Source organism: Phoenix dactylifera, chromosome 8, assembly GCF_051530095.1.
Source record: "Phoenix dactylifera cultivar Ajwa chromosome 8, Ajwa_hap1_PhDact_Kaust_v1.1, whole genome shotgun sequence".
In the NCBI taxonomy this organism is placed as follows: domain Eukaryota; kingdom Viridiplantae; phylum Streptophyta; class Magnoliopsida; order Arecales; family Arecaceae; genus Phoenix; species Phoenix dactylifera.
In genome coordinates this window covers 12,177,225-12,205,000 of record NC_143197.1, presented here as the reverse complement: position 1 = coordinate 12,205,000, position 27,776 = coordinate 12,177,225, and the positions used below count along the sequence as shown (strand labels likewise).

Genomic DNA, 27,776 nt, shown 5'->3' with positions numbered 1-27,776 from the left:
TACCTGGCAAAACACAAATGTGTTGAATATGAAATTATTGAAAACTGAATCACCACCTGGACCCCTGATTTTCAACAGTTGTTTCCAATCAAACATGAGAAGTCCAAGTACAGCCAGCTGATATATACTCTGGCCAATGATATTACTCCACATGACCCTGGTGATGAAGTTCTCTCCCCGCCCATCAGGTGGTCTTTCCGTTAGTTCATCACTTGGAGGCTCTGATGTTAATGCTAACGCACCGAACATATCCATAATCTTGTTGACCCAGAGCAACTGGACAGCAGTAAGTGGATCACTCCCTAAGAATTAAATAACATGAGAAAAAAGTGATTTAAAAGGCATTACAACTTAAGAGTCCCTAAAAAGGACGGCAAGAAAGGAGTTCCAATGAGGATTTGGTGTACCTGGGATGCATGTAGAAACAAAATTGACCATCAGAGCAACCACATTAACTGTCAATTGGAACTGTACAAACTTCTGGATATTTATGTCAACCACACGACCCCATTTGGCTACATTTATAATGGTAGTGAAGTTGTCATCCACTATGATCACATCAGCACTCCCTTTTGCTACCTATGCATAACATACGGGTTGAAGAAATAGCATAAAGAAGTTAAAAATAGCTGCAATTATTAATGTAATAATAACACAGCAAGAATTTCTAATTTAAAGATAGAAGAACAAGGCTTCAGCGTCACAGTTACTTAGAATTTTCACAATTGTACTGGACCGACAATTATCACATAGGAGCAAAAGCTCGGATGAACCATTTTGAGGCTTCAGTTTTCAACCAATAAGGAATTCTCACTTTATTTTCATATGGAATGGGCATGTCCTCTGCCCATCCTCATTAAAAAGTTGAAAATCTAATAATTAACTGCGATGATTTTCATCATTTTTCAGGTATATTGAGCACTTGAAAACATTTTTGCTTTCTAGAGTGCTACTAACATTTGTTATGACATTATCAGCTTACGTTGGGTAAATAGGGACATGTCAACAATGTTAACGAAGTTCTGACATGAATTCACAGCAGGATTTTTAGTCGAATGTTGTGTAACTTATTATTGACTGCATTCTGAAAGGAAAATGTTCAGGTCATTCCAGGAACAGATCAAATTCTCAAAGCTTTCTTACCATCTTTTCTTAACTTTCTAAATTATTTACAAATCAAGAAGCTTATAAAATGCAAAGGTTATATATACAATCAACTTAACCCACCATCCTCCTTCCCAAAACACGCAGACACAAAAGGAACATTTGATAAAAAAAATTTGTAAGAGTAATAATAGTTAAAAAATTGGCATCATAAAGTGCATATGCAAAAGGAAAGCAATCGTATCAGGCAATATCTCTTATATCAGCAATAACAGCTTACAGCTTCAATGAGATACTCCGATATTAGACCCAAGCAATTATGTTGCCGATACAACAATATACCCCATAGCTATAACGCATGCATGCACACAATAACAGATACCAAGGTACACGTCTCGATACTAGGCCCCGTATCAGTGCCACTTTGTCATTGTGTCGGTATGCCCGGTACAGGGGGCAGGTTGGTGTACTCAATGTCGATACGCCTCGCATACCATATTACCGGTGTCGTACGTCTTGTACCATATGATTCGGTGCGGTGTAGCGTACCATGACAGATACCCTTAAAAACAGTAGGCCTACATGCCACTAGCAACTCCATTATGGTATCACAAAACCTTGCTGCTCTTCAACATATCCAAACTTCTCAAATAAATGCAATCAGCTTGAACTCATAACAGGGTATATGGAACCAGAAAACACTGTTCTCTGAATGCTATATAACAAGGCCTGTCAATCTATGTCTCATTCATTTCAAGTTAAAACATGTGGTAGCATGTTATAGAGCTCCTCACCCATACTCATCACCTTAAGTGACCTTTCATCCGTTCATCCTACAAAAGCATGTAGATTGTTTTTCAGAAACACCACGGGTGCATCTTCAAACCCTTTAATGTGGAAACACACTTGCAGCCATATAGCAGTCAAAGAATTAGCAAGATCATTCTTTTACGAGATTACACGTAAATGTCTTTCATGAGCCATGTTATCATTAACTTAGATTGTTAGACTTTTCAAGCACCTAAGGCCACAGAAATTTACAAGCAGCAGTCATCCTATCTTATAGTATCTCATCCACCAGCTGCTTATTAAAGCAATACAGAACATACAGTTACAGCTTGGTACATGAAGTATAGGTTAGCCTGCTTTTTTTTTTTAAACCTGTCTCACTATCTTAAGCAGCCTATTGTTTCAGTTCAAGATGGTCTGATTATCTTATTTGTTGATTATTTCGGTTTTCTTTTAGGAATTAGAAAGCCCAATGGACAGAATAATGAGAAGAAAAGTATGTCCTGTTTCAGGCCAAAGGTTAGAAACTGTGGTAAATGATAGTATTGAAGCTTCTCATTGCAGTAGAAATCTACAAGCTTCCTATAAAACCGAAGGAATATATAGGACCACTCAGAATCTCTTGTCAAACATAGTTATGCATCTGTGTATCCTTGTCATGAATTTTTAGCTCATTTCTACTATTGATATTATGAAGACAGTTCGGAATGTGAGTATGTATGGCACAAAAAAAGAAATTATATGTTAAATGAAAATCACCACAAGTATATAGGATAATTTACAATATTATATTTACATGGAATTGTTCCAAACACGGTTCAAAGTTTCACCAAAATCTCTGGAACCAAAACCAGGATATTTCAATTTTGACTAGAATCAACACAAACTTTGGCCAGTTCCAGGATTTAAGCCAAAACTAAATTATGGGTCTGCATATTGTACAAGTTACTTATGAAATTTCTTTAAATTTTATAGATATTTTTGAAAATTAATATCTTATTTAAAAAATTAACGTTTCAGTGTAAACTCAGTGAGGCAATACATCCAAAGGTCCATAGACAAAATAATATACTTTAGAATGATCTCTAATATATTTTTTTGAATTATTTTATCGTTCTCCATCTCAACATCTTTCAGAAAGCATGGCCCTAAATAGAGCGGAATGGAGAAAAAGGATTTATGTAGCCAACCTCAACTAGTTTGGGATAAAGTCCTAGTTGAGTTCTGTTAATTTCATTTTTCTCCATATTTTCCCCTAATATTAATTGATAATTCTGGTTTTTGTAGGATATCCACTGCAACTGATGAACCTAAAGCTTAACCACTCTTGACTGCTGAAATCAAAACCCATATGGTTGCACACAAAAAAAACTGCAGTTAGTTTGGACCAAGATTCCTGTGTTATTGCTTGTGCCTAAGGAGAGTTAAAACAAGCATTATTCATGTAGGGTTTAGGGGTTCCAAACACAAGGGTTATATGATGCTTAATGATATGCAAGAACCATAAACTATATCCAGCAAAAAAGCACACGAGAAATAGGATAAGTTCATTATCTTAATTTTCCAGATGTCTGCAATTCTTGTAGTTTCTTGTAACCAAGCTGTTTCATTAAACATAAAACCTCCAGTTCTAGCCTTTCAAACTAAAAGACAATTATAACAACATCATCTCCAGCAATGGCCTTTCAAATATAATAAAATCACCTATCTGTTACTAAGCTACATGCAATTCTGAATACATGTAACTTAAATTGAAATATAAACTCATTTGCTCAGTTCCAAACAACCTTGCGGTTGAAATTCAAAAAGGGTACAAAACTGCACTTACCTTTTAAAAATTAATGGATCATCAACCAACTACAAAAAAGTGGTCGGTAATTATATCAACCAAGATTTTTTATTAATCAATTATATCTTAGCAATTGGATGGATCAAGGTTAGCCACTTGTTATTTACACAAAAGACAATACATGGGTAGTTTATTGCTGGAGTTAACTACCTAGAGAAAGTTAGTTACACAAAAAAATTATCCATATAGGAGAACAATCGGCAACCACCCATAAGAAGATACTAGCGCAAACAATAAAAGATCATAGTTATTCATGGAGATAACTACCAATCTACATTATAAGAAGGAAGAGAAGCTCCATTCATGATCCCTCACGCTCTATACACATTCAATGGATATTCAGAAAAATGGACAAGGCTTCTAAGGCTATCCAATGTACCTTTTTTCTTTTTTTTTCTCTAGAGTGTAAGTTCGACATACCCTAGAATTTATCTAGTAGTTCTTACTCACTTTTTCATGGTGTTTCTCAATTCATTCTGCATTCTTCATTTATTATGATCATTGTTTCTATGATGATAATTATCATAAAAAGCATATGATTCATATGATAATTATTATTCTAATTTAGAAAATGATCATTATCATATGAATGAAGCACGAAATAATTTTCAAAAGTTCAGGGACAAACTACCTCAACACATCTCTAATGTTATAGTCAAACATTTAAATCATATGACAGATTTTAAGTCCTCATTGTCGAGGAATAAAAAAGAGCCCAGCACTTCTCTCATCAATCATCGCATGCTAGACATCAACCAAGTCAAATTGTTTTCTAATAGAAACATCTTTATAACTATTTGACCCACGTATTACATGATTGGTATATAAAGTCATGGTTTCTTTTTTGCCACTATAACAAATAATTCGTCATATTAGAATATATAACTGCAATAATAAACAAGAGGAGCCCATTCCAATTCCTTTCTACTGGCATTGATTTTCCCTAGTGGTAGATAATGAATAAAATTCCTTTTTATTAAATCCTAATTCAATATATTTTTGAACTAAAATAACTTATATTAATAGTTATGACACAAATTAAAAAATATATATACTCTTCATGTGAGAGAGAGCATTCTACAGATTCAATCTAATTTTGTGACGACTTTGGATCCTCTCTAGTTTGGCATTGAACTAGAGAGGGATGACCTGCAAACATAGCAGTCCATGTATTGCATGGTGTTTGTAATTGCATCAGCCCCATTATTTTACAATATGCTTTATAAATGTGTAAGATCATCCAATCATGGCTATCGTGCAACATATAAATGGTTGTCATTGCAAATTCAAATCAGAAAGGATCCAAATACAAATTTCAGTGCTACAAAAAAATCCAAATTAATAATATAAGGTAAATTTGTAGCCATTTTAATGATTAATAGTGATTTTTAGTAGAGAATCGTTGTAGTAACATTGTTATTGGAAGCTTGCTTGATATGCAGTATTTTTCTTTTTTAATAAGAGAATCATGTGGCCTATGACATTTGATAATTTACTATATAGTACATAAAAGGCTAGAAAATAAGTGTAGACCCACCAGCAGCAGTCTATTATGGAGATAGGTACGATAGATGGGGGTAACCGTCATCATCATCATCATTGTCAAGACATCACTATTTCAATAGTTACTAAAAGGAGGGACATCTAAGCATGAATGCAAGAGTATTGAACAGTATAGTATGTTGTTGTTCTCGCGTGCTAACTTGGCAGGATATAGTTGAAAATAATTTTGAATTTATCTGAATTTTTAACGAGAAATGCTTAAGGGCATCTGTCCTGTAACTGTTCAATTAACCAGCCCTACATGACAATTATTCTTAGTACTGGCTCCAATCACATGTTAGCATGTTAACTTGACAATATACAATAAAATAATATATACAATACTTACCATATTGTAGAAGACGAGGCAATTAATTGGATGCATCATGGCTTGTGTTTACATGAGAGTCAAGAAAAGCATCATTCAAGAATGTTGTTGGGTTCCCATCATCATTAAGGGCTACATGGTGCTTCATCATATGCAAAAATCCGTGATAAAAAAGAGCACATCGAACCACCTTTGGGCAAGATTATAATAATTTAGATAGTCTTTGGATATCTGTAACTGAGAAATGCATTTAAATGAGATTATGTTTGGTTGTAGTTGCTCCATTTACAACTATAATTTCAATGCTTGATGTAGTGGTTTTGTAGTTGCAGAAAAATAACATCACATATTTGTTTGCCTGTATATGATAACTGTAGATGTAATTGGTTGTATTACAAAAATGGTATTAATTATGTCTGCACCGGCCAGTAACCTTGCTAGGATTTAAACCCATCATAAAGATGTTTCCAACGATTTTTCTAGTTGCAGTAGCTTGTCTTCGGTGAATTTGGCTATAAAACAAAATACTGCGAATGGACCTCCAAATGTAGTTTGACCCACAAGAATTTCATCAACTTATAGCAATCCAAACACTAGAAAAGAGCTACCTCTTATAGTCCAGATTCATATAAACCTAGTTGCAAATATCCAAACACACCCTTGATTAAGTTGATGGCTGGAGGAGGCTTAAACTTGTACATGATACTTTCATGAGTGTTTGACCAGTTTATGGTATAGTTTGTTTGCAAAGTCATAGTCCCAGGTGTTTTTCCAGTATAGTAGATAATCCAAGACTTAAATACAGATATTAGAGTGTGCTATAATTGTTTATCATTTTTAGTAAACAAGTGTCCTATTTATCTGTTGCCATAAACAAGCTAAGCTTGCTCTCCCTATTTCCCTTTGGTGTTGATTATTTCTATTGCTAAGATTTTGAATAAAATTACTTTTACATAAAGCCTACTCTTTCATCCCCCCTCCCCCCACCCAAAAAAAAAAAAAAAAATTCAAACTTTTCAATTAAAATATTTTTCTAAAGTGGATGATTTAGATTAAACAAGAAGAAACATCCATGAGAATTCTAATACAGCCATTATTTGCCAAAAGCTTTAAACAATGGTTATACAGTGTTTCCTATGGATGAGAACATGCTCATGTGTGTGATCTATCAATTCAATTTTCATGGGGCTTAGGCAAATGACTAAACACCAAGAATCAGCACGGGAAAAAGAGTAGAGAAGGGATGAGCATATAGGCATGTATGAGTAGTCGAGAGCCGGTATTCTTTGCAGAGTACTCCAACCATGACTAAAGAGACAAACAAAATATGATCAGAGAGTAATTGCCAAATTACACTCAAATCAAGAATCAAAATGTCATTTCTTTTTTTAAAAACAAAAAAACTTTCTTTTCAACTTAAGCGCCTCATTCAAGAAAGAATTAATTCCAACCATAGGATTAAACAAATACATGAAATAGGACCGGATAATAACTATTAAACCACAGTTAAATCAAGAGTTGAAATTTTTTCTTTGAAAAAAATATTTCTTTTCAACTTAAACACCTTGTTCAAGAAAAACTTTAGCCTGCGTACAATAAACATCAAGGCATAATAACCCCACAACATTATTCGCATTTGAATTGTAACGTGGTAAAACTCAACTTGACCTAGAACGCTAACATTTAACAATCGGTAGGCTTGGTCTACGCATATTCAACCTTAACTAGACCAGGCTCAAAGATGAGAAAAGTAAGAAACAAGAGTGCAAACCGATGCATATTCAGGTAGAAAAGAAATGCTCAACAAAGGCCAACCTGAATCAACATTTGAATTTTAATTCCCATTACACATGTATCACCTTAACCATGACATGAAAGAGCAAAACCTGATCATTGGATAGAAGGAGACTTGTAAGGAGACTTGCGCATTGAGAAAAGCAAAAAGAATAAAAATTCCGCTGGACATCTCAGCGGCGGGATTGGATACCCGCATCAGAAAGAAGGTGACTGGAATAAGAAAAGAATACACTCTCTTTCTAAATAGAAATAGCAAAGGTTCACTCCCCATGCGCGATCTCTTCGATGAAAGGCCAATAAGTCAATGACCCAACTCGCAAACTACGTTCGGCTAGAGGTTAGGTAAAATTCGGTAGGCCAATTGCTGTGCCGTAGGAAAAGAGAAGTAGAACTACTCCCACCAAATCGATGCCGAATCGCTGTCACTCCCGGCTGATTCAACACGAGCAATTAAAGCTACCGACTCTAGAACAGCTTCGGGGAACCCAAGGTCTTCTTTTGAAGAAGAGGAATCGCTTTCGACATTTACGTGACAGCAATCTTCCTGCCCCCAGAACAATTCCTTGGTGGGGACTACTTGAGCTACCTTAGTGTGTTCTGTAGGTATCGCCACTAGCACCTTAGGGGACAACGTTATTACGCCGATGCAGCCGGTCGAAGGAGGGGGCCAAAGACAAGGCGACTGGGATCAACTATGGCGCAGCAGCTACGGATTGGGAATCAATGGATTCGGAAGCAGTGTCTCGACCTGACCGGAAAGATAAGTCAATCGGTTCGGATGGCTACAAAGACAGGGGTGGCCTTATGCCCTGCAATGATTGCCACGCTGTGTAGCAGGTTTGCGAAGCATACAAAGAAGGTTTCCAAAATTCATGAACACTCGACCCCTTACCCTGGTCATTACTTTTACGCCTGGTATGTTATGCACTTCCATGTGTTCCATTCTCTGAAAAGCGAATCAAAGCCCGAGCACGCGCATCTGGCGCGGTTGGAAAGCCAGGGCTTTCACAACTGCTCTCTTCAAGAGGCTCGAGAGAGATTACGTCAGAAAGACATGATGACCTGGTTCCGATCTATATGACCTCCGGGCGGTACAAAGTACACCTCTTCCGTAGAGGCAGGTAGTAACCTAACCTTTAAGAGTCGGGGGAGCCGAGCCCTCAACTGGAAAAATCTCCGTGCGTGGCCTGAGTTGGAATCCTAGAAAAGATCGATTGAGACTCCCTCCCTGGTCCGACGATTTCCCCCCCAACCCCCTCGGGGGGAGTCCTTACAAGTGAAAGTTTCTCCGACACAACTCCGATCGGAGAAACTTACCTTCCATTTATGGTTCGTTTCCCCCCTTCGGCCTATGGCCTCGTCCCCCTCGGGGGGATTGGTTACAAGTTTGAAATGGAAAGTCTTCGTTTCGTTCGGCTTGGAAAGCCTCACTTCCCCGTTTACTAGGAAGATAAGAATCAAAAGGATCGAACTACCTACTCATTATTCGGAGGTGAATCATAGAACACCAAAAGCTTTGGTATATTATGGACCTAACATCGGTCACATCCCTCACGACATAAGATTGAAAGAGAAATGGCCTGCAAACCATTAGCCTAAGGATAGAATAGATTCCCGATTCGACTTTGAAATGCAAGAGCAAGAATGCCATGAGGGAGCCCTATCTCAGAAATGCAAGGACAGATCCCACTTTCTTTAATCGAGCAGGTAAGGGATCGCAAACATCTTTTCTTTTCAGAGATTAGGTTTTCAAAAGATATCCCAACTTACTTATAGGGGGTCTTAGGTGTAAGAGGTCTTTAACGGGGTTCTCAAACGGCGAAGCCTTACCTTGCCTCCTTTCACCAAGGTGAAAGAAGGGGTTCTCAAACGGCGAAGCCTTATACCAGTCGTGCTTGGAAAGCACTCCCTTATCTCTCTTACACCTAAGACCCCCTATAAGTAAGTTGGGATATCTTTTGAAAACCTAATCTCTGAAAAGAAAAGATGTTTGCGATCCCTTACCTGCTCGATTAAAGAAAGTGGGATCTGTCCTTGCATTTCTGAGATAGGGCTCCCTGACATTTGTTCGAAGAAAACCCTTTTGAGACCTCTGCTTTCCGTCCATGGTTGGTCGATCTCCCTTTCCCTATCTATGACTATCCTCCCGGTGCGTCAGCCCTCTATTTGAATATTGAACATCATAACCACGAATAGGTAGAAGACGACGGGGAAGATCGAAACCATTCGGAAGCTGAGACTGGGGAAACAGATATAGCCCCAACGGTTGCAACTGGAGGGTTTCGGAGGTTGGCATCATTGTGATTCGGCAGTGGCTGGGTTTCGATCATGGTCGTTGGGCTTCCTTGATTGTCATATTTCAACTCACCCCCGGAAATTCTTTCATGAAAAAATATTGATGGTAAGATCTTTTTTCTATTTGATATGAGATAGAAGGAAAAACGAACTGGCAAAAAAAAGACACTTAGAGAATGAGATTGGATTTCCCCGATAAAGCTGCTAGTGCCAATGGTAGGTTACTTTCTTTCCTCCAATCCTCTCTTGGTGGAATCCTTTGCCTATCACACAGCTCTTTCGTTCTCACTGCGCGTGATCCGCGATCCCCGTTACAAATAAATAAAATATATTTATATAATGAAGGAACGTTTTTCTTCGGAGAGAGAAATCTTGTTCCCTTCACCGCTCCGTGGGCTTCTGGGTAACAAAAGATCTTTAGTTTGGCCAATAAATCCTTGGTTGAATGGTTGGCACCCATCTTCCAACTTTTAGGCTAGCTCTTCATACAGGTCAGGAGTACAAATATAGATGGTTTATTAAAAAAATATTATTAAACAAAAAAAAAAGCAAACAAAAAGTTGCAAACTAGGTCTACACTAATTTGCTAATAGAGCCTCTTACTAGATGCTCCAAGGACTATGGACATTTGCTTTCTTTAGTTGAATTTAGTTCAACATTAGGAAATGTTTTAAAGCTCTTGCTTGAATAATCACCTCTTGTCATCTGAGTAATAAGTCTCCCAATTAACAAAGCCATGGTTCTGTGAGCTTTTTAGTCTATCTAGGTGCCCATATTCCAACCTAGGTGGGTGGGGTGAATATCAAATAGCAAGAGAAGATTAGCCCCTCCTTGTCTCAAAAAAGTGGGGAAAACAAAAGGAGATGGAAGAAATAAAATAAGCTGGAGAAGGGAAAAAGGAGGATTAATCCAAGTTGAATGAGGAGGGATAAACCAACGAAAAAAGCAACCAGATGGATCAAATGCCTCACTATCATTGCGCTGGTTCGAGGATTCTGAGTGATAGCTTTAGCATCCAGGATGATATCTTGTTCATTGGCATGAAGCTTACTAAGTGGTTATAGTTTTAAGATCCTTTATGACAATTTGATGGCATTTAAATATTTTAGGATTGCATCTCATTCAAGAAAAAGAAGTGAAATACAAATACTTCCTCCTTTTAAATTCTTATTTTTGTCGGCTAAATTTCTGCAAAGAAATCTAGGCACAGGGCTGGATGTAAGAATAAACAGGGGCCTTACACCAGGAATAAATCATAGCTACCTTTCATATTCCTGGTTATTCTTGGCATAAGCAGGTTTAACTGGAATAAGTATTCCTTTTTCATTTATAATTAGATCTACTTGGCCAGCACAAGGCTCACCCTGGATTATATCTACTTTATTCACAAAGCAGATTATTCATGTAATAACAGTCTTTCCTTGCGATATAAAGGAGGAAGGCATGGACTGTTTGGTGGAAAATGCTTCACAAAGAAGTTCTTGGCTTCCCAACTTACTGCTCAAGCACGTGCTGTCTCGCAACTCAATGTTCAACCACTTGCAATGTATCATACCAACCCCTTGAATTGCAGTATTGCACTCATCATTCATCCGATCTCACAAAGAAAACATTTTCTGTCAATCAAACAAGTATGCCATGGCTTGTGAGAATACACACTTAAGAACTCAACTAATCAATAAACTCAACCATCCACACAATACCTACCTTACCCTACCTCAGAGCCTATGGATTAAGAAAATTTCCAAAATTAGGAAAGATACCATACTTCACCATGAGGTTTCATAAAATTAGAATTTCTGCCTGAAAAGTAGTTCCTGACTTTGTCCCAGGATCCATGATCTAGTTCAACTGTTTGTTGGTAGATCCTTCTCTAGTCAAACTAATCAGCCTGCTTAAAATCCTATTTTGTTACTAAACAGATATAAAAGCTCCACAGCACTTCAGAGATATAGTCATCAAATAGCAAACATTTTTTTATTAAAAGCTTACTGCACAAAAGCTCTACCATCTACAGCAATATCAAACTAGGTCTAAATCTACCAACCATATAACTACCAAATTCCTTTGGATGTCCATTTATCAAAGAGATGATGAGGAAATATTGTAGTTGCAGCTATAATCTGTTAGCTTCAGATTCCGATACTGGAGTCCATGTGACGAAACCTTGCATAACTGTCATGTATCCATGTAAGCAAGCATCAGATCTACACTTGAACAATAATCAAATGATACCCATTGAGTGATCGAAATAAATTCCTTGACACTGCTGTCTTCCAAGCATACAGAAGATGAGACACAGAAATTTACTAGCTGGTGAGATCTGAATTTCTTTCCACTGGGGCTTCTTGCTCCTTCCAGTTTAAGGTACTTGCCTGGCCAGAGGTTCTGGTTAGTCATCCCAACCAAAAATGCAAGAAAGTCTCAACAGATCAGGGTACTCATTGGGTTTGAATCTCATCAGGGTTTTGCAAAAATGTGACACAAGATCTACCACCTTTAGCTATGGAATACTTGGATGTCTGGGTACATCCCTTGCAAGAATGCATTGAAGAGGTCACAGAATTCCAAAAATAGAGCTGTAATTATAGACAATGACTCTTTATTGATGTTGGATTTAGTTTTGTTTTAATTGCAAGAATGGCCCACTCTGTAGCCACTTTTAACACTTAGAAAGCTTCACAAAAGTAAGGACCAGTATAACTGACATAAGAAGCACGTTTAACAAGGCAGCAGTTTGGCAAACTATATAACTCAGTAGTATTTAGAACTAACAAGATTTATTGAGAACCATCAGACCTGATGGAGCTAATTTTATGCATGCTTGAAAAGCTTCATGCTGAGCCAATGAAAGTACACTGCCACGACAAGTACAGGTAGTGTCAAGGGGACCAGTAGGCAGTAGTATCTGCTAAAAAGGAACCGCATTAACAAAATATTAACCAATAATGGAGCTGCAGCATTCAGTTGCATATAACAGGGTAAGTGCATTGCAAATTAACCAAAGGAGGTAAGAAATGTACCTTTATTATGAGAAGATAAGCATGATGTATTATGTTAATACACTGATTCACCTTTCTGCATACAAGTTCTGAGATTTCATCCTATGTCATTAAAATTGATTCTCAGTAATTGTTTCTCCTCGTTATTTGTAATTCCATAACAACAAAATCTGTTCTCTGTAACTGTTCTCCTAATCATTTGATAAATAAGTATTGCTCATAAGATGAGCAATCCAATCACGATATATGAAACAACCCCTCAAGCAAATTGGGTGGATGATGTTTCAGATCCAATGATGAGAAAAGAAAGAGGAAGCATGGGCCCGTGCAGGATGGGGACGGTTGAGAACAATGTAAAGTAAAGATGAGGAAAATGACAAAAGAAAAGGCAGCATAGAGAAGATAGAGGAAAAATATAAATAAATTAAGAGAAATAAATGGAGGAAGAGGAAGGAGGGGGAATAAACTCGAAGCTTTTTATCTAGACTCTCTGCAAAAAAAAAAAAAAGCTGTCCCTTACATACTAAAGAGAGACTCATTCTATTAAATCAAGAGTCTGAGTCATTTTAGTCCTCTCATAGGATAAAAGATAAGGACAAAAAAAAATGCATGCTTTTCAGCCAAACAGCTAATTCCTGCATGTCAGAAGATAAAAGCAACGGAATCTTCAGATTCTGGTTGCCCTTTTCCTCCTTAGATTTGTCGCTTGAAATCACTAAAATCTGCCTTAATAAATAATGGTTGGAGAACCAACTATTTGAATATGTGAGGATTCTTATGATTTAAAATCTGCCTTAAAAATATGAGAAAAACCATATGCCGTGCCAGAAAAACAGCAGGCCCAAATTTTGATATTTGTGACCTTCGCAGTCCAAATAAGGGCCAATAAGATTTGTTGTCCAACATTAGGTCCCCAAAATGGGGCAAGCAGCTGCTTTAAACCATGGTGTACAGAATAAGATTTGTTGTCCAACATTAGGTCCCCAACATGCGGCCGCAGCAGTTGCTCTAAACCATGGTGTACAAAATCGTTACATCTCCACTTCTTTCTGCAGACATTGGCAAACTTCCCATCCACATAACTTTGCAGTATTTTCTTCCCTATATTTGTCTTAGGAGATATAACATTTTGAACACATCTTATCAACAGTTGAAGTCACTAGTTGCCAATCCTGTTCTTAAAATATATCTGATGCTAGACAATAAATCATCTTTTAAGTCAAGCCCAAACATCATGGCATACCACGCTATTTCAAATAGACTTTAACAATGAGGCATCCATACACTTTCACAGTGTACAAGCAGAACAGACGATACTCATATTTCAATATTCAACAATGAATTATCCATATCCAAAATAATGGCATTCAAATGGCTAGTGAGATAATGCTAATTTCAGGACCAATCTAAGATGATAAGATAGTAAATGCACATCTTCTACAATTTCATACCTGTCACTCTGAATGGCAGATAAAAATATATTCTCAGATTGTGGAAGAAGCTTGGATAGTATAGCAGCATAGGAAAATCCCACAAATGAAATGAACCCAAATGCAATAAAGATCAATCCCCAAAATTGATTTGCTTTCAAATGGACAGGTAATGATATTGACTGTCCTGACATGTTTCTCCAGTCCTTCACGATACGATCTCAGCAGAAAATCCACTCAGTGTAACACCATAAGTAGCACTCTGTTACTCCATCCTGCTGATGATAAGAAATAAATAGTTATAATTTTCATGTTAAAAAGAAAAAACCTAAGTTAAAAGCGACCGAACCCATTCACTGCAAGAAAAAATTCATAATGATACTTGGTTGGGGACTGCACGCACCTTTTAGAAGTACTTTAAAAGCAAAATATTATTTGAGACTATGAATTATAGAGCTTGACATAAATGCAGTGTCGTTTCGCCAAAAGAATTCAAACATGACAACGGCATGATAATACGATATGACGACAATGCAGCGGTCGTCATTGATCAAGATGGAAATCCAAAAGGAACTCGAGTTTCCTACGGGTTCTATTTGCCTTGGGGTCTTTAAGAAATCCCATACAAACCAACAGAATCAAACAAAACATAGAACAAATAGACACAAAATTAAAATAAAAACTGAAAACTCTAGCATTTAGGAATCACATCTAGGATTCTCCTCGCAAAAAGAAAAAGGAAATTCATAGCAACCAAGAATCACCAATACATACTCATGGATCTAAACCGGATCCAAGAGCAATCCAAATAGAAATCCAGATCAAAGAAGCAACAGGTTAAGATCGGGTCAAAGAGAAACACATTAAAATCCAAACAAAATCAATCAAGCAATTATAGCAATTACAAAATTAAGACAAATACTTAGAGCGATCGAAGTAAAATAGAATCAGTAAGGGAAAAAAAATCGATAGAAAAGAGAGCGGAAGAGATGACCTCTGAAGCCTGCAGCGATCTTCCGGTCTCAGAGTCGATAGGCCGCAGAAACCCGAGGACCGAGGTATGCAAAGCGGGGGAGAGGAGAGACTTGTTCTTCTGGAAGCAATACCGAGGCCCTCATAACCGTTGGATTTTCGATCTAACGGCGTAAAACTTTTCAACTTATTAAAATAAAAAAATGTTAAAATTGTAATACTTTTTAATAAAGGAAACACTGCCGTCCCATGTTTAAATTTCGGGACGTGGTATAGACGCGTATTCCCTTACTCTAATTATAGTAACAAATACCTCATGGCCCAATCTCACCTACATAGTCGATGGGCCTTTTCAAACGCCGTGCAGGCCGTCCAACACATCCAAATGCAAAGCATTTCAGACAGATCTGAATCTGATTCTTAAATCCGGTAGAACGGCTCAGATCTAAAATTCAAGCCCCTTCATTTAAATAGATAGGGCTCGGTTTAAATCGACCTAGCCCAAGCCAAATCCATCTTCTCCTTTTGTCTCTTCTCCTTCGAAACTAGAAGGTGATCCTAAAGTTGAGCTCCATACAGGGCAAGCCCAACTCTTAGGCGACTGACGCGGTCGCCTAAGGCCCTGGCCCAAAGAAGGTCCACGGCAGGAAAGACCTCAAAGACAAAACAGAAAGGAGAAAAGCCCTCCTTAGTGAGTTCAATATAGGCTGGCCCACTGCAGGGAAAGCCTCCAAGACAAAACAGAAAGAAAAAAAACCCCTCTTAGTGAGTTCGCCTTGGGCCCCAAATATATTGAGCCGCTTCCGACCGCCAGATCAATTCCATGCTTGTAGAACTCTTTGCAATCCAATCTCCTCTTCCTCCGATATTGCCACTGTTGTAGGTTTCCTAGGGCTCAGTGCCTGCTAGTAAGAATCCAAGTTGGCCTTTAGGATTTTGAGGTAGAAATTTTTGGGGGAGAAGGGGACAAGGGCTCGGAGTCAATGATAGGGGAGAAAGGCTTCCTTGTAGGATGGAACTCGATCCTCCTCGATGCCGAGGCTATTGTGGCCTTCAGCTTCTTCACCAACACTAACTTTTCTGCTATTAGGCTGAGGTCCGATCGGAGAGTCTATGGATTTCCACCCTGAAAGAGTTACTTGGGTTCAAGGGCTGGTCGGGAGAGTGACGTCCCTCTCACTCTTAAATGGCTGAGGTCGAATTGGATAGCCGCCTCCATGACCTCCCTCTTGCTCTCACAGCCATATCAGAGTGAGAGGAAAGGAAGGATTGGGACTGGACTTGATATTAAGGGCGAAAGAAATGATCGGGGCATTGATTTGTGTTAGTAAGATTTTTTATGAAAAGGCACAAAACGCAACCTAAAGCCTGAAGCTATCCGGCTCGAGCCTGGGAGCCGGGTTGGATCGACCTTGGCTAATTTTGGTCATACATGGGGCTGAGCCTAATTCGAACCCAGCCCGACCCAACCAATAAATAGGTCTAGTCACTAGCATCACAACCTTATGGGAGGACCAATTGCATCATGAAACATCAACATGTACTATTTTTCTAACTTCGTTAGGCTGCATAAGAGGACTTATAGTTAGTAGATCCCTTCAGCTCGGTTCGGCTAGAGGTGAGCAAATGTGTTAATGCTTGGCTAAGAAAGTTAGCTTAGGCTCGAGGGTAGTAGCCTTGTTGGGATTGCAAACGAGGAGAATAGGAGAGGCAAATTGTGGTGGAGCCAAAATATCTTGATGTTCGGATATCTCAAATGAACAAAATATCCAAAATATCTGCCCCATTTATGAAGCTTGAGAGAGGTACTGATGTGAGCAAGCATCTTGGGGGGATATACCTTGTAATTTGATACCAATCTTAGCTAGCCACTGTCCACTAAAAATTTGAAATTAGTACTGATTTTGTTTCTTGGTATAATATTTAGTGATTAAAGTATTTATTTTAAAATAGTTAAAAGGTATAGAAAGAGAAATCTTGAATGACAACTGGTAGTTTGAAATCACATCATGCATTCATGCCCAAAAAAGCTAATCAAGAAAACTAGTTGGCACCTAGAGGTGGCAATTTACACCGCCACATTGAGTATCAACCTATTCCGATCCTGATGGGCCAAGTTTTATCTGACCCGCTAGAGTTCGAGGCGGAATGGGTCTTCATTCTAAAATCTGCAATGGATCCAAGGCAAGTGTAGATAATGGCAATACCTATCCTGAACCCGCCTCGACTATATACAAGCTTGTATGATTGTGATAATTATGAGGATAATGGAGAAAAAAGTATTGTAATCAATTATGAGAAGATTAATCGTGTATGTGAGAAAGAAAGTATATGTAGAAAAAAAAATTGTGAGAAGCTTTTCTATCTCAATATTGTGGGATGGTCATCAAGTATATTTATAGTTGAAAATATACAAAAGATTACAACTAAGATGATAGAAAGATAGAAAGAAATAACAAATAGATCCCTACGAGCAATCCAAAATTTATGTTCGGTACAAAATTCAAAATTCAAAATTCAAACCTTAAAGTTCAAAATTCAAATTCAAATTTCTTCAAATCATAAATCCATGATATATGGCTTGATATGGGGGTGAGATGAAGATACCACTAACATACCCACCCCCTGCCACAAGTCAAGATGGGTACCACTAGGTGCTTGGGATACAACTATTGAAAGTGTTGAGAGACAAATTCTTTAGTGAATATATCAGCGAGTTGGTTATTAGAGGAGATGAATCGAATATGAAGCTGACAACAAGCCACTTCTCTCTAACAAGATGAAAGTCAATTTCAATATTCTTAGCCCAAGCATGAAACATGGGATTGGCAGTGAGATATATGATAGGCAAGTTATCACACCAAAATATAGGTGGTTGAGAAAGTGAGATACCCAATTTTTGTAGTAAAATTGAATCCAAATAAGTTCAACGGTAAAATTAGCAAGCCCTCTATATTCAGATTTGATACTTGATCGTATCATAATGCATTGCTTTTTAGCAATCCAAGATATAAGCTTAGGACCAAGAAAATATTGAAGCCTGTTATAGAATGCCAGTCATTAGAATTACCGATCCAATTGGTGTCAGAATATGCATGAAGAGAAGAGGATGAACCTTTGGTTAAATAAAGGTCATAGTCAGTGATATGCTTCAAGTAGCAAAGAATACACTTGACTGCAAGCCAATGCATGAAAGTGGGCCTATGCATGAACTAACATACTTGGCTGACTACAAAGGCAATGTCAGGATGCGTAAAAGTAAGATATTGAAGCGCACCAACCTCACTACGATATTAGACTAGATAAGAAAGTGGCAAACTATCAGAATGAGGTAGTTGGGAGTTGGGACCCAGTAGATATTGGCATTAAGATTGGCTTAGAACTATCCATGTTGGTTTTAAGAAGAAGATCAAAATTATACTTTGATTAGGTTAGATGAAATCTAAAAGTATTGGTCTTAGCCTCAATGCCCAAAATATAGTGAAGAGGGCCTAGATCCTTTGTAGCGAATTCAATTTATAAAGAAGAAATAAGATCATCCATGAAGTAGTAGAAGTGCCAATAAGAATAATATCATCGGCATAAACCAAAAAGAGTGCCATATGTTCTTTAGTATGCTTGATAAGAGTGGGACATCAGCCTTAGACCCACGCAAGCCAAGAGTATGTTAGTGAGAGCTCAATTGTTGAAACCAAGCATGTGGTACTTATTTAAGACTATAAAGAGATCGTCGTAGCTTGCAAACATAAGTGGGATGGTTTGGATCAGTGACACTAGGAGGTTGTTTCATATAAATATCCTTAAGTAAATATTTATGGAGGAATACATTTTTGATATCTAGCTGTTCAATGAGCCAACCTTCAAAAACTATAAGAGAAAGAATAGTGTGAATTGTGACGGATTTGATAATTGGATTGAACGTCTCATCATAATAGGCTACAAGATACATGCTTAGCTGTTTATTTTTTTAGTTGGTTGCTTTTCTTAGTTAAGGAACATTTGGCTTCCTAGAAAATAATATTTTATTTAGGGTTTCTATTATTATTCAAAATTTGCATTGTTATTTTCTATATATTAGACTCTTATTTTATATAATGTTATGTGAAATAATGAGATATATATTTTTTTTATTTGTTTGATTTGAATGCAAAAAATGATTCTTTTGTAGCGTCACTTATGCCCCAACCCATTCCATCTAACTCTACCTGCCCAACTCTGCACTGAGGCAGGCATGTGGCAAATATGGTTATGTTATTCCATTTGTAGGACATATATCAGTAATGACGTACCAGATCCACCCCTACCCTACGATGAGGTGGACTGAGGGATTGGATGCGGATGTACTTGACAAAAGTAGAAATATAAAGAAGTCTACTCAAATCAGCTCGAAATAGTTGGAGCACTCAATCAGCAATAAGCCGATGATAAAAAGGCCAATTTGCAGAATTAGAAAGTCGGGGATGACAATATTTCAATCATAAACTGCTTGAAATAAGGCCCTAATCTATGGTGATATGCCAGTCAGAAATCAGATGGTCAAAACGAATAGGTTGCCCAATCCAATTATTAATCTCGCCGTGGTAATTAAAGAAAGATTAAAGGGAGGCATGAGATTGGTCAGAAAGAAGAAAAAATGGGCCCTAAGGAGAATGGCGTAGGGGTTATTTATAGGACAAGTCTTGCTCTCATAAAAAATGAGATAAAATCCCCATCAATATGGAGAACAAAATTGGATTTCTATAAATATAGTAGATCCTTTGAGTAATGTTCAGACTATTTAGATATCCAAAAATAAGTCTATGAAAAGAAACACGACAAGAATAGATAGTTTGAAGGAATGAAGAAGGTACAAGGAGTTTACCGAAGAGGATGCTCCAATAAAAAGAACGGTACTCAATCAAGATCGTGACTGTAGATTTTCAAATTGTAGTCACCGAGAAAATGATAACAAATATCCTATCAACCTTTATATCATCGACTACCAATATGTGGGAAGTTTTGTTTCCACTACATATCAGACACCTAAAAAGCAGCAATGACCAAATGCCATGTAGAATAAGTTGGATGGGTGAAAGATATATGATCCTTGCTGGATGGATAGAATTTGATTATGATGAATCTTATCAAGTATGAAGGAGATGGCCAAAGTTAGAAATTTTGGCTACACAAGCCAATGACTAAGATAGCTGTGATCAATCTCGAGGGGAGACGAATTAGTCCCAAAATTATCTTTAAAAAAAGAAGATATTGTTGCAGAGCAATCAAGAAAACAACCAATGCAAGGCATGAAAGGATAGGCCGAAGGAAATGAACGATGTGCCAGGGTCGATAGGGGATGCATATTAGTCTTACAGTTAGAAGATTTTGATGATGGTGTGTGTAGTTGGTAACCAATGTGAGTTACCAAAACCACCAAAGTGGAGACTAGATATGAGAAACAACCATCTGAGTAGATAATTATTACATTTGTGAGCAATTATAATGTATTAGTATAAATTAGTGGAATTACAGTTTATCAGATTAGATTATTGGACAATCAATCCAATCAATTTATTGTTATTTTATCATTTTATTCTATGAGTAGGGATAAGCTTTCCTATCATAGCCCAATGTTACATCCTTTCCATATTTTAGTACTATGCTCCTACCGTAGCCCTATGCTACACCCTTTCCATCATAGCCCGGCGCTAAACTCCCATCCATATCCATCTACTTTAACTGGTGGTATAACGGTGGTAAAAATTCTTGAATGTCAAGGCACCTAGACCTATGCTACTCTCTATCCTTCATTCAACCCACATATTTCCAGCTAACCCAATATCGGTGGCATGCCCATGCATGTATCTAGGCCTCGCCCAATCAAAGCTTGATGCGGCTCCCTTCTATCTTGACCAACAAGCTTTCTGGCATGCTCTATGGGATCTTATATAGTCGTCACATTATCTCTGATGGGACACTACACAGTCATCATCATGTTATTTCCAACATAATAATTGCATAGATGCCATCATACCACTATCAAAGGAAGCCACAGAAGCAGTTGCAAAAAAAGTGGCTACTATACTGGGGCAACTTTTGGAGTGGTATGTAGCATCTTCAACTCTTATAGCGAGGCAGTTTGAAAAACTTGTTTTTATGATTAAAAGCCGATTCACGAAGACACAGTATATATCGACAAGTCCTATGTTGATGACAACCTCTCCATTCTTCTGATGGACAAATCGGCTTATTAGTCAGCATGTAAAAGTACTGCACTGCATAAGGAACTAGAGTTGGAGACTTCATCTCATTAGAAGGTAATAGCCGAAGACTATACCATGGAGGACTTGGAATTTACTGACCGAGCTATTGCAGAAGTTACATCAATAGAGTTGCAGCAAACCAAATCATCACATAATGTTTTGGCTAGTACCTGGCCGAAACCATAGAGTGTCGGTCGTAGAGAGATTCAAAGTGTTGATGGTAAAGTCGTCAAATCCTTACCAATAATAGCTCTTGATCACTTGCCCAAAAGTAAAGGGTAAAAGTCTGACGACTTTATAATACTAGTTGTATACAACACAAAAGCTGGAGGATAGCCTTATCAAAAGAAGCTTTCAGAAATTTTCTCTGCAGTGAATGTCCCACATGTTAGAGGGCAACATAACAACGTTAGGACTGATTCGGCCTTATACCCAGCATTATAGATGATAAAAGAGCTTTATGTGGACTAGGGATAATAAAGCTCTAAGTGTTATACGAAATAACCACTAAAAGATCAGAGAAGTGGTGAATTCGATCTAAAAATGGAGTAAATAATAATATTATATTATAGTAAACAGTACATTCTCTTTAGTTTTGGCCAAGAGGCCGATGTAAAAGTATTGCACTACTTTCTTCTATAGTCCTCTTACGACTCTTTTGAATTTTTCCCACTTTTTTTGAAGAGCTAGAGGCATCAACCTAGAGGCAAATACTCAGGGGAAGAAATTTGCAAGATTATAGTTATTTTCGGGCTACACTTAGGGACTAGATTTTCCCTTGTTAGCGTTCAAGTTGTATTTGTTCTTTCCTTTAGGTGTTATGCTTTGTGAACATCAATCACAATTTGCTTAGAGGATTTCAATGTTGTTCTTCCTTGTTGGCTAATGAATGATTGGTATTAGAAGCTCTGGCTAGCATGTGTTGGAGATCATCGGTCCGATTCGCTGAAAGATAAGCCTAGCGTCGATGGAGAATAAATACGCATAAGGTGCAGAAAGAGGTTCTGCTACTTTATTACATTTGGCTAACATAAATAGTTATACATATATGAATACAAGGCCAAATAGGCTAATACTATCATGGTGCTCACTTTACTTAAGATGAGAAGCCCTTCACTATTTTGGTGGAGAGTTAGAAGGATCTGATGTTCTATCCACCACAATTCATCATTGATAGCAAGAAGGGCAAAATAAGTGATGTGGGTAGAAGGATTGCATACCGACATAGCTGATAGAATTAGAAATATAAAGAAGTCTGCTCAAATCTGCTCAAAAAAGGTAGGGCATAGGATTAACCATATGCTAGTGATAAAATACCAACTTGTCCAATTGGAAAATTAGGGATAACAATATTCCAATTGGGTAGAGCAAGGCCCCAATCTGTTGCAATATGCCGATTGGAAATCGGGTGGTCAAAACGAACGAGTCGCCCTCACCAATTCTTACTCTCATCATTATAATTAAAAAAGATCAAGGGAGGCATAAGACTAGTCAAATAGAACAAAGAATGAGCACTAAAGAGAATGATGCAAACATATTTATAGGATGAGGCGTGCTCTCACAAAAAATGAGATAAAATCTCCATCAATGTAGAGAATAAAACTAGATTTCTATAAATATGGTAGATCCTTTGTACAATATACGGACTGTTTAGATACCAAAAAATAAGTCCGTAAAAAGAAACACAGCAAGAGTAGACAGTTTGAAGCGGTACAGACAATTTACTAAAGGGGATGCTCTAGTTAAAGGAATGGTACTCGGTCAAGATCATGACTGCAGGTTTTCGATATGAATTTATCGAGAAAATGATAAGGACATCCCGTTAGCCTCTTGATCATCGACAAACAAGATGAAGAGGACATTGTTTACATAATATATCAGCCACCTAACAAGCAACAATGAGCAAATGCCACGTTAGGTAAGTTGGATGCATGAAAGTCATGTAATTCTTGCAAGATTGATATGATTCAGTCATGATGAATCCTGTCAAGTATGAAAGAGACGACCAAAGTCAGAAATTTTGACCACACAGGCTGAATGATTAAAATAGCCACAATCAGCCATGAGGGCAAACAAATTGGTCCTAAAGTTATCTAAAAGTACAAAAAGATCTTGTTGCATAGCAATTAGAAAAGCAGCCAATCTTGACATGAAAGGATAGACCGAAGGAAATGAATGATATGGAGGGACTAATAAGGGATGCTTGTTAGTCTTACAATTATTGGATTATGATGAACATGTGTGTAGTTGGTAACCAACATTAGTTACCAAAATCGCCAGAAAGGGAGACCAGATGTGAGAAACAATCATTGGAGTGGACAGTTTTTGTATTTATAGGTAGTTACTATGTATTAGTATAAATAAGTAACATTGTAATATGTTGCACCTTTGAACAATCAATTTATTCAATTTATCTTTTTTTTTTTTTGTATCATTTTATCCTAAGAATATGTGTAACTTAGCTTTTCTATTGTAGTACAATGCTACACAATTGCCATTGCCCGCTGCACTTCCATCATTACCCAATGTCATACCTCCATCCATATCCATCTACTTGGAATAATAGTGTGACAATAGTGAAAGTTTTTGAAGTTAAGGTATCTAGATCTATGCTACTCTATCCTCCATTCGACTTATACCTTTTTGGCTAACATGACATATTTGGTATACACATCTAAGCCTCTCTTAGTCAAAGCTTAGCACTCCACCATTCCACCTTGACCGATCGAGCTATTTAGAGAACCCAAGTTTCCTGGCTCGCCCGAAACAAGACGGAGAAAAGGGATGACAACACTATTAAAAACTTAATTTGAATTCACACCCCATTGTTATAAAATAATCGAGTCGTGTTATCAAATTTTGGATATCATATACACTCTAAGCAAGGGTAACCTTGCTTTTGAAATGCCTTTAAATTTATATTTATGATCAATTTAATTGAAAGATAATTAAAATCTAAGCATCGGCTAGGATTTTGGCTTTGGCAGGAGAGGGAGTTAAGGAGAGAATACATGAGAAAAATATGTGAATCCAAACATGAAACAGAATTAACACAAGTTATGTACCCAATTCTCTTTATATTCCTTACTACATATATAATCTCTCTCTCTCTCTCTCTCTCTCTCTCTCTCTCTCTCTCTCTCTCTCTCTCTCTCTCTCTCTCTATATATATATATATATATATATATATATATATATATATATATATATATATATATATATATATATATATATATATATTCTTGTGGTTCAAACATAACTACAACCGAGTTTGATGGATAAGAATTTGGAACGTAAATAGCAAATTTGATTTCAATCTAATAAGGTCATTGAAAACTTAATTTGGAGCAATATTCCATTATTATAAAAATAATCAAGTGGGATTATTATGTTTCCGAGTATCATATACCACTCAAGCCTCCATAGGCAATTGATTCCATTATTGCCTTACGTAGCAGCAGGTTGAGCTAAGATATTAGGGTGACTTAAGACAACCGTACTTAGAGCTAGGTGGCAAAGTTTGACCTACATCCGCCAACCTGCAAGAACCCGCTTTGAGTAAATGGATTTGGATGGGGTTTCTTTAGATAATTCAATTATAAATGGATGAGTTCAGGTTTAACCTCCAAACCGTTAAATCACCTAAGGTGATCCTATTGGGAAACAAGCAACTCAAAGACCCAACATAGTTTATAATTATTTTATTTTTTTATATGGTCGAGTTCATTAAAATAAAATTAAAAAAAAGGTCACAAAGAACCATAAGATTTTCGGATATTGGATTGCATTTTAGCAAGTTTTATCCTTAAGTAGTTTATGACCATCAAATATCCTAAATTTTAATTAGTTTGCTGTGATTTGATGGGCAAAAAAGGACCTTGATCTGGCATAAAAAAGTAAACCCATGTAGTTTCTGAATTGGAACCCAGTCCCAGCCCTTCCATTTTTCCATGAAGAGGTAGTAAGTTTACTTTCACAAAGTCATAGGAATGAGGTGCCAAAAAACTGAACTGTTAGAATCATATAATGATCTCATTGAGCTGCCAGCACCCTAGTGCCATCAGATAGCTGTGTCAATATATATCTAGAGCTGAAGCCTCATAGATTTCAAAATATAGATGGTGAGCCACGATTACTAATCTATACCATTTGTATTCATAGGCCTGTTCTGAAATAATCTGAATCCCGGTAGAGTCAAGAAGACAACCTGCACAGCAACATAAGGATCTATCCTTTTCTCTAGTCATGCTTTCTAGGAAGAGAGGGAGGCAAGAGAATCAGAGGAAATTGTTTGGCTCCGTGCTATCAACAGTTCCATGTTTCAATAGCTGGCTGACCATTGGCTTTAGTAGAAAATGAAGTATGAGAAGCAGGATTACTAAATCTTTCTTAGTTACATAGATTGGAATGCTGTAGATTTCTTTTTTATTTTTTTAGCTTGGTTACCAATTCTTACCTCCCTAACGCATGCACGATGTGTTACTAAACACAAGCCTATAGGCTATAGTAGAGGGAAGGAAGAAAGCAGGAGAAAGGACAAAGGCATCCGAGGGGCCAAGGGAGTCTCTAGATTCCATGGTTCCAAGATTTACGGGGGTCTGAAGTCCATCTTTTTAATTGGGTACCAGTGTCTCAGAAAACTCAGGGATGGGAAAACAATGGCCTCCACCAATTTATCACATTTCTATCTTCCTTCAATTTATATATTTATCAACTCCATCTATGTGGTTGATATAAAATATATATGGTGATTGGATATGTCCAATCAAAGCCTTTAAAGTTTACGAAGAGAGAAAGTAATTTGAAAATAACGTGGAGGCAAAGAAAGACTAAGTACTTTGTTAGTAAGCTAATCGCTCTCTTAAAGTATCTAGTTTTTAAGTGACAACAACATGGAGATCTATTTTTTTAATTATGTGGTATCTGATCCAGTCTGATATCATAGTTAGGTTTTATGAAAACTGGTTTCTAGATCTAAGCTAGCCATCTAGTAGAGCAGGAAAACTAGGAATTCATCTAAATAAACTAATCTATTATTGATCAAGTCTGACTATAAGTATGAAGTGCATGAAAAGTTGATATCAAGTGCACTCACTCGATCAAGTCAGTAGGCCAATGCCCAACACATGCATAAACTAGTCAGCTATATATTACAAATTTCTATGGTCAACATTGTCTCTAATCTCGCTCCCACTAAGTTTATGTGTCAATAATGCTGGTCCTGTTCAATAAGCTCAAAGTGACACCATCAAACATTGCCGAGTCAGGCTTGTACATGTATAAGATGAGCAGCCCAAAGTTAAAATCGATATTTGTCGTCTAAGTACTGGACCCGTACCGGTGCTACACTAGCATCGTATATATGGTACGAAATTTTTTTGACGGACCGACATTTGGTACGTCATCCGTACCAGGTACCAAAATAATATGGTACATCATGTACCATTTAGTTTGGACCGGTACGGCGTACCATGATTGAAATTTTACATATAGGTAAATTTCTGTTCTACCCAAAGCGGATCCTAGACAAGGATATGCTGGGCCTTCTTGTACTATAAGGCCGAAACGGATTGCTTGGCTGCTCCGCTGTAAATTCACAAAATACTAGTTCTGTTCCAACCAGAGGCTGCAATACCACCACTTGGAAAATGTGATTGCTCGAGGGTTCTGGTTAGTCTTGGGACTCCAACTAACCAGTCATTCCAGGCAGGCTCGAAGCATTGCAAAACCAAATGAAAATAAATGGTGTTTCCCCAGACAACGATGCATTGAATGTTTTAAATCCTGTGGGATGGAATTGTTCTAGTTTTCTCGTCTATCCTGATACTCGAGATAGGAAATGTTCCAAGATAGGACACGGCGAGACATTTATGTTCCAACACTTGAGATGGTATCCCGTCCCACCAACATTGAGTCTATCGCATCCACTAAAACCATGATGGATAAAAACCCTTTCCCGCTGAAGTATGCGTTTTTTGTGAAAGCGAATTGAAACCAATGCGGCTCTTTTGAGAGATCTAAAGTCCAAAGTTGGGGAAGAAACGAGACGCGCGCGCACAGAGAGAGAGAGAGAGAGGAGGGGGGCGGGTTCAAAACAAAAGGAAAAGGAAAAAAAGCATAAATTAATGATTCTTCTTAATGGTCTGCATCCACTCCTTTCATATGATTCAATGCACCCTTGACTTCATTTTCTTACAAGAGAGCAAATATTAGCAAGAGAGGAGTTCGAAAACATTTATAAACTTATTCAAAGGGAATTCAACTTGAAAAAAACAGCGAGAATTCACTCATACCAAGTTTCTCAATGGTTTTCCTTTGATTTATATCACATCTCCATATGCTTCCTATCACATATTTTTCTGTACGATCTCATTTCCCATCTTCCGCATTGGGATTCTTTCTCAACGGTAGTCTCTGTTCTTCAAT

General features: G+C 37.4%; 1 protein-coding gene across 4 annotated transcripts in view; it reads right to left on the bottom strand.

The window, feature by feature from the left end:
- The window catches only part of LOC120103791 (calcium-transporting ATPase 1, plasma membrane-type-like), a 15,460-nt gene extending 96 nt beyond the window's left edge, over nucleotides 1-15,364 (bottom strand). The window contains exons 1-5 of one of the 4 annotated variants that reach the window (XR_016396162.1): nucleotides 15,131-15,364; nucleotides 14,158-14,414; nucleotides 12,504-12,562; nucleotides 408-579; nucleotides 1-302 (exon numbers count right to left, since the gene is read on the bottom strand). The exon at nucleotides 1-302 is cut by the window's left edge and continues 96 nt beyond it. Coding sequence is in view for 1 of the 4 variants with exons in the window: in XM_089924791.1 (XP_089780917.1) it covers nucleotides 1-302; nucleotides 408-579; nucleotides 5,634-5,672 (513 nt within the window). In the remaining 3 variants the exon portion in view is untranslated. The other 3 variants (XR_016396161.1, XR_016396160.1, XM_089924791.1) reach the window with 3 other exon arrangements.
- Nucleotides 15,365-27,776: the final 12,412 nt, after the last annotated feature.